Below are 12,910 nucleotides of genomic sequence, written 5' to 3'. Positions count from 1 at the left end.
GCTGAAACGTAAATGCTTACAAGGGAGTGGTGGCATTAAACACCTCTTTGTATTTCATTAGTTAGCCTGTTTAATCTGCTATAATTTATTGCAACTCACAGTTGTGCTGTATGGCCTTATAGTGCCTTTACTTATTTGAATATAAACACCACTGAAGTCAACAGGAATGCAAAGTATTTAAATCAGAAGAGAGCTGAGTGCTAGATTTGCAGTGAGGACTCTGCAGCAAGGCATTTAAACCCTTATTTTACACTTCCGTTACGTTTCCGTTTGATGCTTTACCCTGCTACGTGCTCTGAGCAGAATCCCTTTCCCTTCCAGGCATGTATAGCTTCTTCCCCTTTGGTTTCTTAATTTGGGTTAGATCCCATAATATGAAAAATATACTCTGATATTGCACCTAGAGCACACTGATGAGGCCTAAAGAGCTCTTCTGTGATGGGAATTAAGATCAAAAAGGATATGGAATTTAAATATTCAACATTTCTTCTTGGATATGAAACAGAAAAATTGTTTTGATGCAAAAATCATTGCGACAGAATATGTTACTTAGGCTCTGTGACCATATTAGGGTAAAATGGCTTTTTAGATAGGAATTGCACTGAAAGAAACTCCTTCATATGGAAATTGTGACATTTTGTCTGTTGCCTCTTACTACAAATGTTTAAAAGATCTGTTAAAAATATTCTTTTAAGAAGTTGTATCAAGATAAAAGAAAGTAAATAAGAACCAGTATAATTTACAGGCTTATTTCTGATTAGTTTCTTAATTTAGACCCTGTTAACTGCCAGAAAATTGCACCAGTTACCAGAGCTGGGAAAGCGTAACTGATTACATAGTTTATTTCGCAGTTTGGGTTTGCTGTGCTTTTGTCAGGCCCTCACCCTCGCAGTAAATGAACGTTCCTTTAATTCCACATACTGATGGGCTGAGAGAGACTCAGGAAAAAAGGCTGAGCCCAAATACTAACACAAACGAAAGACAAGCGTAGGAAAAACACATTCTCGCTGTCTGTTTGACAAACTGGTCCTAGACCTCCATCTGAATTTAGCCGATTGATTTTAGCTAACCATTGATCTTTACTAACATCCCACAAAAAGCGTGGACTCAGAAGGCGGCGGACAGCTTCTCCCATCGAGGTTTTGGATAGAGCCAGGCAGGACACGCTCGCAGACGACCAAGGGATTGTTAAGCCAACTTGCCGGGAAGATGGGCCTTTCATCCCGTGTTCCCCCATACCGGGCAAGATGCATCGCTATTTCTTTTCCATCCGAGCGCTGCTCCACCAGCGTGGGCCAGCCTGGGCCCGCCGAGGCTCCAGTGCTACCCATCATTTCTGCTCACCCATCACCTCCTGGTGCATCCACTCCTCCTCGCTGGCAGGGAGGTCCGTGGTGGTCCCCGGGAGCCCCGCAGGGCCACGCTCTGGCCACACAACCGGTTAGCCCAGGGACCCGCTCCAGGCCAGGGCTAACCCAGCAGGAACGGGGATGGGCGTTTATGCTGGTTTAAAGTGCCTGTGTAAGTGCGTTGTAGGCTCCTGATCCGGGCTGCTTTCTGGTCCATAGCTTTCTCTCTCTCCTCATTTCCCAAAGAGAGAGGTATGTTAAAATGGATCTTTATAAATAACCTGGTAGAGTCTTCAGATAAACGCTAACAGCCTTCCATCGCATTTCCTTGTATTGGTATAATATGTAGAGCTTTGGGAGTATTCTCAGGTACCTAAAGCACATCCCTCCTGTACACGCTTGAACCATACAACCCTGTAATTTTCCTTCCCTGTCACTTGCCCGTCTCTGTTACCATATCTCCGTCTAGTCTCTGCCTTGCCGAGCGGTGACAGCGCCTACCAGAATGGATAAAGGAAAATTAACTCGGTCACAGCCCAGGTGCCTCCTCTCCGAGGGTACAACGGGACTGCCACCGCGGGAGCGGTACTGGGGGGCACAGGGAGGGCTCGTGGCCGCAGCTTGATTCCACCACAGCGGTGGTGCTGTGTCCTGGCCCAAAGTCTCCGAGTGCCTGTGTCTGAGAGACTACGCTGCCTTTTTCTAGGAGTCGTCAAAGGCGGGGGTTGGACAAGGCTTGAGGAGAGGTTGACAAAACTCGCAGCGATGCCAAGCGTTCAGGCTGAGCACCCGGAGCACGCCAGGCACCTGCCTCATTTCTTCCCCCCAGAGACCCCCTCCATGGGGCTCCTTCCCTCACATCCCACAATCCACCTCCTCTTTCAGGGGCTTTCCGTGTCCTCCCCACCCCTTCCCCATAGTTGCTCGTCTCAGGGGCTCTGCACCCTCCAAACCACCTTCTTGCACAGTCCCCATCCTCTTATCTCCATTTCTTCGGCTGCGGGAACAGCGTGTGGCTCACTGCCACTTACAGGTCTGCAGCGAAGGCGAGCGGGAGGCTATTGCTATGCAGGGAGGTATTAACGTCCACCCGCAATTAGCTCCGTGAGATTCGCGGGGAGGGCTGATCCTATGCGCGGGGTCTCAGGGCTTAACCCAGCCTGCAAGTCATATTGGAAATCCAAACGGAGAGAGATTAAAAAGACAAACGGATCCAAACGAGACTCGGCTCCGTGGCTGCATCATCCCCAGCGTGTCCTGGGGGAGCACGCGCTGAAGTCTGCCCAGCTCTCAGTTTCTGAGAGGGAACTGGCATAACGCACATCATCATCATCGTGTTTACAGCCCTGGCAGAGGCGAGCTGGGAAGTTCTGCTGCTAATCAGAGCCCCAGGCAGCTGTCACACACAAGCAGCAGCTGGTGAAATGGCCTCTGGTGGTCAAGGAGGCGAGTCAGTACATTGCCTTGGTCTTGCCCTATTGCTCTTGGATGGGCTGACTTGCCAGGGGACGGGACGGACCCAAAAGAAAACAATTTTGAAAAGTCCATCATCTTTGGCTTTCCCCCTGGCCTGAAGTGTATGCCTCACACTAGTCTGAATTTCCTCCTTTCTCTTTGTCTGGGAAACCCCTATGGATGAATGAATAGGCAATTCTGGCCATTTCAAATTAACTTTCTAGCTTTGCCTTAAAAAGAGCGTAGCCTTCTTGTCAGATATTTTGGTTTCCTTAAAATTTGGGAGCCAGCAGAATTTTCTTTAGGGAATGCTGCAGGAAATCTTTGATGGGAAAGTAGACGATGAAAATAACTATTTGGTGCCAAAGGCGGTAGACTGGGGATTAAAAACCCCTCTGAAGTCAAGAGACGTTCAGGTCTTTGAAAGAGCTCAAAAAAAGGGGTAAGAAAAGCAGTGGGTATCCTGGGCTATGACCATGGTTGGGCAGCTGATGACTGAGTCCAGGTGAAGGATTTGGGAAGAGGAAACCAGCAGGTGGTGGGCGGAAAAAACACAAGAATCAGATCTGCCTGGGGAATAGGTGGTGGATAGAGTGACTGACTCCTGATGTAGGGGTGAATACCACGGAGAAAGAGAAGAATCAGGTGGATCTATGATGAAGCTCTTACCTCTTGCACCACCAAGGCCTTTGTGAAAGACTTATTCACAATAAAAAAACCTAAGGAAAAACCCTAGACTGAAGTACTTGTTCCCTCGGAAGAGGATGAGAACAAAACATGTGACAGATATTAGTCATGTCGCTAAGAAAGGTGTTCAAATACCATGATGAATGATGAGTGTGGTATAAGGACTTACAATAACTTAGTCAATAAACCAAATTTGGGACATGAAAAGAGATGCATATGGGAAATAGTGTGAGATTCACTCCTTGTGTGGATGACTCTTTCTATAACCAATAGATACATTCTTCTTTTTTTTTTTTTTTCTCTGATGCAATAAATTTTCAGCAATAGAATAAGGAGTATCACACTTCAGGCTACAGCAAGCGCCATGTACGGAAGCAAAGGACATTTGAGACGTATCGTCATCCACTGGAAAATTCCAAACCCAGAATTTAGCCTCACTTAAAAACTGCTAGGGCTTTTTGTTTTCCTGGCCGATACTACTTTATCAGATATCTGTTTACAAAATTCAGCCAAATACCCTCTCAGATGGTTTTATAAACTTTTGGCAGATGTGAGTGAACATGTATTTGACAGAGCCAACTAACCACCTAAGCAGCTCCAGTCTCTTGACCCCTGCTCATGACTCTCACTGCATCCTATTCTCAGTAGAGTTGGTCAGGTTTCAAAAGGTATTTGCTGTCAGAAATCAGCTGCCTTTTTTTTTTTTTCTTTTGGTAACCACCTGTTTCCCTGAAGTCCATTGTCTTTTAATGACATATTTTGTTTTGAATCTGAATATTTTAGCAAATGTCACTGTCAGATTTCTGATGATAGCTTTAGAGGGAAACACTGAAAGCCTCTTTGAACACTGTAAAACAATACGGAACTGAGTTTGTGTTGAAAATATTGGAAAAAAAGATAATTTTGAAATGTCAAATATTTTCGCAACTCTGTCTACCTTGTCAATGTGTGGCCTTCTCTGGTTCCTCAAGGAAAACCTGAATGGGAGCTAAGTGATAGATACAGAACGACCAGTGGGCCACCATGCAACCTTCTTTCATTGCTATTGTTTTAAGGAGTGAAACGTGTAAAAGAATAAAGAAACCTGAATGCAGGATCAGGGCTGAAGTCAATACTTTGACATTTCCATAGCTGTACAGGTTTAGTGTCTCTAATATTAGAATAACATGCTGCAAGAGTGAGTACGTTAAGCTGTATTGTTATGTCTTATCTTAGGCGCAAGCAGTCCCGATCTAGGCAGCCTCCATCGTTCTCTTACCGTTCACAAGTGTTTCTTAAAAAAATTCTACTTAGAAAGAAGCTTGAGCATTTTTTTTTTCCTTAAATTTATGGTATTTTTCACCTTATTCAATGCTCAGAAGGGAGTTTGGTAACATCTCTGTATCGTTGATGAACAAACAGAGGTAAAAGGAACTGGAAAGATCTGCCATACAACACACAAACTGTACAGGAGCTGGACTTTACACTCGGTGGGTTATTAACGGAACCAGCCAAAGAACCAGCCCCGCTGGCCTTCCCTCCGGTTCGTCTTTAAAGAGGATGTATGACCACGCATACAAAGCAAACCCCCTGGACGCTGCCTATGTTCTTCGACTCTTGCCAAACAGATGAGAGAAGGGTTAATCCTGAAGCCTTCCCACTGCCAGGGTCCCTTCCTCCTCAACACGCCTCAACTTTTTTTTTTTTTAAAGTGCTTCAGCTTGTATTTTACCATTTGTTATAATAATGGAGTCTAGTGAGAAGCTTGTGGCCCCATAAACTTTAGACATAATTTTAACTATGTCAGCTTTAAAAAGTCAGTATCTGCCTCATCAAAGGGCAATCATGTCCAATGTGGGTGTCTGTGCCAATTGTGTTTTGAACTGCAGCAATAATCCAACCAAACCATGCAAAGAGCTTTGCTACACCCACATTTCTTAATTATCATCATGAGACTGAGGTAGCTGAGACCAGATCTATAATGTTTTCTGGATGTCAAAATGCCCACACACCTTCTGTAATCCTTGTGCTACCAGCCCCCTTTCATATTGCTTTTAGCTGGTCCATCTAATTATCTATTACCATAGCTGTGTACTGCATTATTCCCGAGTCCCACAAAAGGATTGTCAGGAGGAAGGGGCTCTGTTTAAGAAAAAGGAAACAACTCGTCTGATGAGACCTCCTCAGCTGCGCAACCCTAGAAACATTTTAGTGGATGACAAACCCCTCCTCACCCCTTTCAGAAATGAACCATTGTTTTTTTTTACAGTCAGGTGAGACCTAGGGCTTTAAAAGTCTCTGCAATACGTTGCATCCATAAGCAATGCGTTTTCTTGGGAGGTTTGGGGTCTGCTCTCCGTTTGGAGAATAAATAAGTTCATTATTTTCGCATGTGCTACAGTCAATAAGGATCTGAAATGGGAAAGTAGCAAAAATGTTACGACTTAATGAACATGTTGCGTAATCATTCTTGCCAAATGTCAAAATAAATTGGAGGCCAGAGTGTACGGTTTATGCTTGTTAAATTGGGGTTTTGTGTGCTATTTCGGGAAGGGAAAAAAAAAAAAGACAGACAGACCGGACCACGAAAAGGTAGGGGGAAGAGAAAAGTATACGCTTGGCCACTTACGGCAAGACCTTGGTCCATTACGGTCCCACCGCTAATATTCCCCGCGGGAGACCATACAACAGCCTGGGCCCGTGGGGAAACCACTTACCGACAGCGGAGTTGGCTCTGTGGCAAATGCCCCGGCCCCGAGGCTCTCCGCTAGCCAAGGAGGAGCAGGGGCCAACCCCCCGCAGCCCAGCTTGCGCCACAGACCGGAGCCGGCTAATCCCTGCCTCCCTGGGAAGCGCATCGAGCTGCGCCAGGGGTGACAATCAGTCACATCCATTAGCGACTTCAAAAGACGTTTTTCATCAGAGGACTACGAGCTTGCGCTCTGCCGTGAAGTTCAAATGACAACAGGAATAAAGCGACTGGAGCCAGATTTCGCTTTTGCCGGAGGCTGTCGTGAAATGTCTCTTCACTTCTACAGGTATCCCATCGAATCCAGTTTTGGCATAGAGGTACTGACAAATGCAGGTTTTTGCCTATGTTATGCAAAGAGTTTTCTGTTTGTCCGAGCGATGAGTATCTTGAAAGCTCCGAGTTTGGAAATATCTACACAGCTGAGGACCCGATCCTTTGAATGCTGAAGTGTGTCACGGCTATTTTCCCTTTGAGATTGCCTCAGGAAAAGACCAATTAGGATTACGTGATAAGTAAAATTACTCCCATACTTACGTGATTAGGAAAATAGGTCTCTCAGACTGCATGTTCAAAGGGAGATCAAAACAATATCGTTCTTTTGCGGTTAGATTTTGACTTATTTATGTTTTTCCCCATTGAGTACATGTCCTAGCAGCACCGAGAGGCCACAGGCACGTGTTTCTTACGCCACCTCTACTTCTAGTAATGGGAGCGCCACGAAGGTGCCTGTATTTCTTGCTGCCTGCATGACGTGCGTGGATACATATATGTGGCTTTCATTTATTTTGTTTCATGACACAGGGAGGGGGGAAAAATCCTTTTCATACACCTACATCTATCACATAGCAACTAAGAATAGAAGCAATATTGAGACAGATGGAAATGTTAACGGTGACAGCTCACAAGCACGAATCACACATTTGTGAAATAATGAAATGGGTGGGCAGTTGTTATATGAACTCCATGTCAGTTGGTATGTTTTCCTGGCTATAATTTTGCAAGGGTATGGCTCAGAGATATTTTCAGTTAATGGGAGAAGTCGGTGCCCTGCCCTGCCCCGCACCTTGCTGGCGTGTGGGTGTAGGGATTCACTGAAGCTGGAGAGAGGTTTGCAGGCGAAACCGCTCATCGCGCGCCCCGGGCACTGCGGGACGTCCCCTGACACTTCCCTGCCGGGGCATTTTAGTATTCCTAATGATCTGGTGGGAGAGACGCAGAAAGGAGGCGTAAAAACCTTTGGAAACCCAAGCACGAGGGAAACATGGGATACTCACACTTGTTTCAAACTCCTACTTCCAGGCGTACGGGTATTGCCTTTTTTTTACGTATCATCTGCCCATATTCTGTGGTCCCTATTACTAGTTGGACTCGCCGACCACGAATGACAATGAGGATTACCAAACCAGTCCTGCGTTTCTCAGTTCCTTCTTTCGAGTCCTTCATGCCCCAAAAGCCATCGTCTCCATTTTAAGGACCGCTTTGACAAGCCTGGTTTTTTTGCTAGCCCCGGTTTCCTAGCCCCAGTCTAATGTTAGCTCAAAGGGGAGGGAGCCGTGAAAGTGGCTATCCATATGTATTTTACCTCATGCTACCTGTCTCTTTCCCAGCTCTAGGGAACCTACTGATTTTCAACAACTTTGAGAGGTACTGTTTCTTACAGATGCTGTTTACAGCACTTGACGTGACTATTTTTTGCTAGAGGAATGAACTAGATCTCCCCAAATCTTATGGATGCTCTCTTTGTTTGGGTATCTGATTAAAAAAATTCTAGCAGCTACATCTTCGAGTGCTCAGTGGTGATTTACTACAGTGATTCATGGCAAGACTTACAGCTCCGAGGAAAATTTGTCCCTCGGGATTCATCCACCTTTCCAGAATTTCTCACGGCAGGGCAATCGTATGCCACTGTATTTAGGAAGCAGCGTATGGTTAGTAAATGGCAGCCAGTCTGCATTTTCCTTGGGCATTTCTGAGAGCTCAACAGTATCAGTGTGCTAAAGAAACGAAATAAAGGACTTGCTGTACAAAGGCAAACGTGTGCATCCAGCCACCTCAGATTAATGAAATGCTAGACATAATCCTCCAGCATACAAGCCTGTGAATGGTGGTCACTAAAAACAAATAGTGAGAACTATCAGATCATTTGAAACAGGAAATTATTGAACGATGCTGAAAATCAAGTGGTTATCCAAATGGAGAGGTGCTGAGAATGAAAAACTCGGAGAGAGACCATGCCTATGTCAAATACTGCATTAAAAAAATATCTCATGCTGGAGACGGACACCTCACGGCCGCCACACCGCTGAAGACAACACTCGTGGCCATCAGGTAAAATAAAAGGAAAAACTATGAAAAAGGAGCAAGAAAGACTGCCATATCAAAACTTTGCAGGATGAAGAGATATTAGAAGGAGATGGGACATTTTACAGTATCATAACCATAAGAGCTGAAAGGTGGTGACGAACCACCACCAAAGCGGTGACAGCTCTTGGAGAAATAGTAGATACTAAAATCAATATAGCTACTTGCAGATTAAGGTATGAGTCACCGTGAGCAAATGTGACCAAATATGGCCCAGTGTCATTTGTTAGCAGCCGTCCGTCCCATGCGTCTCTGCAGAGAACGATTAGAATTCAACACAAACACGGCAACAGAGGCAGAAAGGGAAATATTGGAACCAAGAGTTTTTTAAAAGCTGGTAAGAAAGTAATGGGTGTAAAATTAAAATATAGGAAGATACACAAAATTATCCATGGAGTGGAAAATTCATATAAGTAGAAGCTCCTTGGCAACCTCCTATGTAACGGAACCATTTATTTTGGGAAGTGGATGGGCTTTAGTGGGGCTCATCACCACTAGATCACAGGAGATGTATTCAAACACCAGCTCTACCACCTGACTTTTTCCTAAGTGAAAAAAGGTCAGAGGACGTTTCATGATGAATTTCATGAAACCGATACTGCAAACTAGGTGCGTCTGAGTTTTATCCAGCCTGCCGGCGACGGATGCTTCCGAGACCCATCTCTTCTCGGGCTACTTTCTCCTCCTCCTCGCCTTAGAGCTCCCGAGAAATGCCTCTCATCGCACCCAAACAGGCATCCCAGCAAACGCAAGTTCTCCAAGTGGAAATGGAAAAATACACGGAGGGATCCAGCCCGGCCCCTTCCCGGGGCTCCCACCCAGCGGCGCGGCCGGGCCCGGGGGCGTGGGTGGTGGTGGGGGGGGGGGACGGGGACCCCAGGCCGCGGTTAGCGCATCTCCAGGAGAGAAGGACGGTTGTTTTTCTTTAATGATAAGAAAAAAAAAACCCCAAACCCCAACCCCCCCCCAAATAGATACTAACGCAGAAGAGACGCCAGGTGACCGACTTTTCGCGGGAGCTCCGCGCCGGCTCCCCCCCGGTGCCGTCCTGCAGCACCTCCATTTTGGCTGTGCGTACCGGTGCCGGTGCCCGGTGCTGCGAGCGGCCCCGTCCGGGGGCTCTTGACGACGTGTCTCTCCCCGGGATGGGGGACACACACACACACACACACGGAGGGGGGCGGGAGAAGGGCGGCATCCCCGGCCCCCCCCCCCCCCCATCCCCGCAGGACGGTGCCCCCCCGGGGGGGGGGGGGGGAGGCGGTCGCCGTAGCAACGGCGGCGGGGGGCTGAGGGGGGGGGGAAACACCGGCGGCGAGGGGGGGGGGAGCCCGCTCCCCGCTCCGCTCCGGCCGGGGCGCGCAGTGCCCTGCGCGGCGGCGCGCTGGGGATGCCGCCCCCTCCTCCGCGCCGGGCGGCCCCGGCGGTGCCCCCCCCCCCCCGGCTCTCCGTGTGTGTCCCCCCCCCCCCCGCTTCCCTCCTCGCCTGCCGGGGGGTTTCCCTCCTCGGCGGCGCTACGTGCGAGCCGGAGCGGGAGCCCGGCGGGGGCGGCGGGGCCGCGGGATCCTCCTTCTTCCCCCCCCCCCCCCCCCCGCCTTCCTTCCCTCCCTCGCCCGCTCCCTCCCCGGCGGTTCCCGGCGCCGCAGCGGAGCCGGCCGCGGGGTTCCGCCGGTTCTGCCGCAGGGAGCGCCCGCCGCCCCCCGCGCCCTGCCGGGGTTTGGAGGGGGTGGCTCCCGGCGGCCGGGATCTCCCCCCCCCCCCCCGCCTTCCCTTCCCCGCCTCCCCCCGGGCGGGGAGGCGGACGCTGTGGCTGGAGCGGGGCGGCGGAGGCAGCGCGGCTCCCTGCGGACCCTCCTCCGCGGGAGCGCACCCCTCCCCGGCAGCGCGGGGAGGGCGGGCGAGGGGGGGGGCGGTGGAAATCGGGAGGATCAATGCCCAGTCTCCGTGCAGAGCCGGAGACCCCCAGAGCTTCTCTACCTGCGAGCGCTGCTGCTACCGGCGCTGCTCCGCCAAACTGCTGACTTTCCAGAGCTTATTTTTAGCCCGGAGACTAAATATTATTAGCTACATTTCTACGTAGGAAGAATCGGAAGGGCGGGGGGGGGGGGGAGGCACTAGAGAGAGGGACATGAGCAGAAAGCTTATCCGAATGATCTCCAGGTGGGGGGGCTGCGTTTGGGTTTCAGGCTTGTCAAACACCTCCCCCCCCCCCCTTTTAATTATAGCAAAGTAGATGCGGATATTGGATCATCAGCAATACATGCACGGCTCTCCCGTTCAGTCGTAGGTTGCATACACAGAGGGGCCATCAGTGATCCCTCAAGCTGGGGACCAGCTCATCTTCATGTAGGTAAAGATCAGCTGCGTCTCTTTATCTATGTAAGATCAGTTGTGCACAGTGCCAGCTAGAGCTCGGCTGCATCTCTTTAGCTATGCAAAATCAACTTGCATCCTCAGCCAGGGAAAAAAAATCCGTCGCATCTGCTTATCTAGGTAAAGATCGGTTGCATCTCTGCCCAAAGCATGCACACGCACATAGAGAGACGAGATTCCCAGATTAAATCAGGCACAACTTAACTCAACTCGTAGTGCAATCTCATCAAGCTTCTCCTACCTTTTCTAGCCTCCACACACCGAGCAGCCAACAAGGTAACAAAACTAGGCAAAGAGCAGGCACCCATCCCCGCGCCACAGAGGGAGAGGCAGAAGCCAGAGGGGGGCCGCCGGGGGGGTCACCCCTCCGCTTACCTTAGTCACAGCTAACACCACGAGCAGTGGCTAGATCGCGGAGATAAACACTGGCATTTCCCAAAGTTGACACCGTCAAACCAACCCCCGGAGCTTGCAAGACTCTGTGCTTTTTTTTTTTTTTTTTTTTTTTTTTTTTTTTTTTTTTTTTTTCTTCTCCGCTCCTTTTCCTATTCCAGCCCGCACCGCTAGGAATTCAACTTCGCCCAGCTCCAGCGGGGCGAGAGGGCGGCGGGCGGGGACGGGAGGGGAGGGGAAGGACCGGGGTGGCGGAGAAGAGGAGGAGGAGGAGGAGGAGGAGGAGGAGGAGGAGAGGGAGCGGGGGGGGGGTGTCGGTACCAAGTGCCAGCGGTTCCCCGAGCCCGCAGGGGCGCGGAGCGGGCCGCGGAGCGGTGCGGAGCCGCCGCCGGAGCCGGGGCCGCCCCCCCCCCCCCCCCACCCCCCGCCCCGGGCTCCGCCGCCGCCTCTGTCCAAGGTGCTGCCGCCGCCGCCGCCGCCGCTCCGCCGCCGCGCCCCGCTGCGCGCCCCGCTGCGCGCCCGGGCCGCTCCTCGCCCCCGGCCCCGCGCGCCGTCACGTGCCGCGGCCGCGCCGCTCCGCGCCCCCCCCCCCCCCCCTCCCACCGCCGCCGGGGCAGCGCCCGGCCCTCGCTCCGCGGCGGGGCGCGGAGGTGTCCCCCGTGTGTGTCCCCCGCCCCAGGCCGGGCGTCAGCCGCCTGCCGTGCCCGCTTAGAGAGAGGGCAGGAGAGAGCCGGGAGGAGCGAGCGCCCGGCTGCAGCCAAGTCGCCGGCAGCTCCAAGTTTCTCAAACGCGGTGTTTCCATCGCAGCCTTAAATCAAAGAGCGTTGCAATTAAAGTTCCACTGTCTAAAGCACAATTCTGCCGGCCTCGGCGGGTTGCACGCTTCGGTATGTTAAGTACTAGAAAGCCGAGCCCGCGGTATTAGATACTGTCGTTAAGCAACACCTCGAGCTTTTTTTTTTTTTTTTTTTTAATTTTTGGTTGGGTTTTTTTTTTCTCTCTCCAGTTATAAAAATAGGCTTTTTTACCGGTACTCACCATTGTTTCTTTGCTGTCCTGGAGACAGAAGTGTCTTAAAATCCAGTCTCTCCAACAGATGCTGGAAGGTAATGTGTCTTGTTTGAAGTCATCATGTGAGAACTTCTGCTTTGCTCAGTGGATCGCCCACCACTTGGTGTGACTTATGAATCTAATAACCCTTTGCAATATCCGCAAGCTTAAACTCTCCGCCACCTTGGTGCCTACAGAAGACAGAAAGCAACTGGCAGGGAGTTTTAAAAACCTATAGATTTACGCAAACGCCTTAGCTCAGAGTCACGTTTCCCTTTGAGTTCTTACGTGATCTTAATGAATGAGCGGGGTTACCAACTAACACGGTATAAAACGTGATCGCAGCCGCCTCCCAGGAAACCGGAGCGGGACAGAAAGTTCCCGAGGAAAGTCCTTCCCGGCCGGGCGCGCTGTGTAATGAGCCCTGACTCCCGGCCGCTCTCCTTCCACCTCCCGGCTCGCACCTGGGGCCGTGCAAGACGAGCTGGCTCTGGAGATTTGCATGGGTGAC

At 50.4% G+C, this 12,910-nt stretch overlaps 1 protein-coding gene across 3 annotated transcripts in view; it reads right to left on the bottom strand.

Moving 5' to 3' along the window:
* Window positions 1–12,627, bottom strand: part of BDNF (brain derived neurotrophic factor) — a 40,588-nt gene extending 27,961 nt beyond the window's left edge. Inside the window, exon 1 of one of the 3 annotated variants that reach the window (XM_030039828.2) lies at window positions 12,388–12,627. In XM_030039828.2, coding sequence (XP_029895688.1) covers window positions 12,388–12,390 — 3 coding nt within the window. In that variant the 5' untranslated portion in view covers window positions 12,391–12,627. Of the gene's footprint in view, window positions 1–10,560; window positions 10,608–11,331; window positions 11,434–12,387 lie in introns of those variants that run through there. The other 2 variants (XM_030039827.2, XM_030039833.2) reach the window with 2 other exon arrangements.
* Window positions 12,628–12,910: the final 283 nt, after the last annotated feature.

This window comes from Aquila chrysaetos, chromosome 16, assembly GCF_900496995.4.
Source record: "Aquila chrysaetos chrysaetos chromosome 16, bAquChr1.4, whole genome shotgun sequence".
In the NCBI taxonomy this organism is placed as follows: Eukaryota; Metazoa; Chordata; class Aves; order Accipitriformes; family Accipitridae; genus Aquila; species Aquila chrysaetos.
Note: the sequence above shows the minus strand (reverse complement) of the source record. Positions and strands in the feature narration are given on the sequence as shown.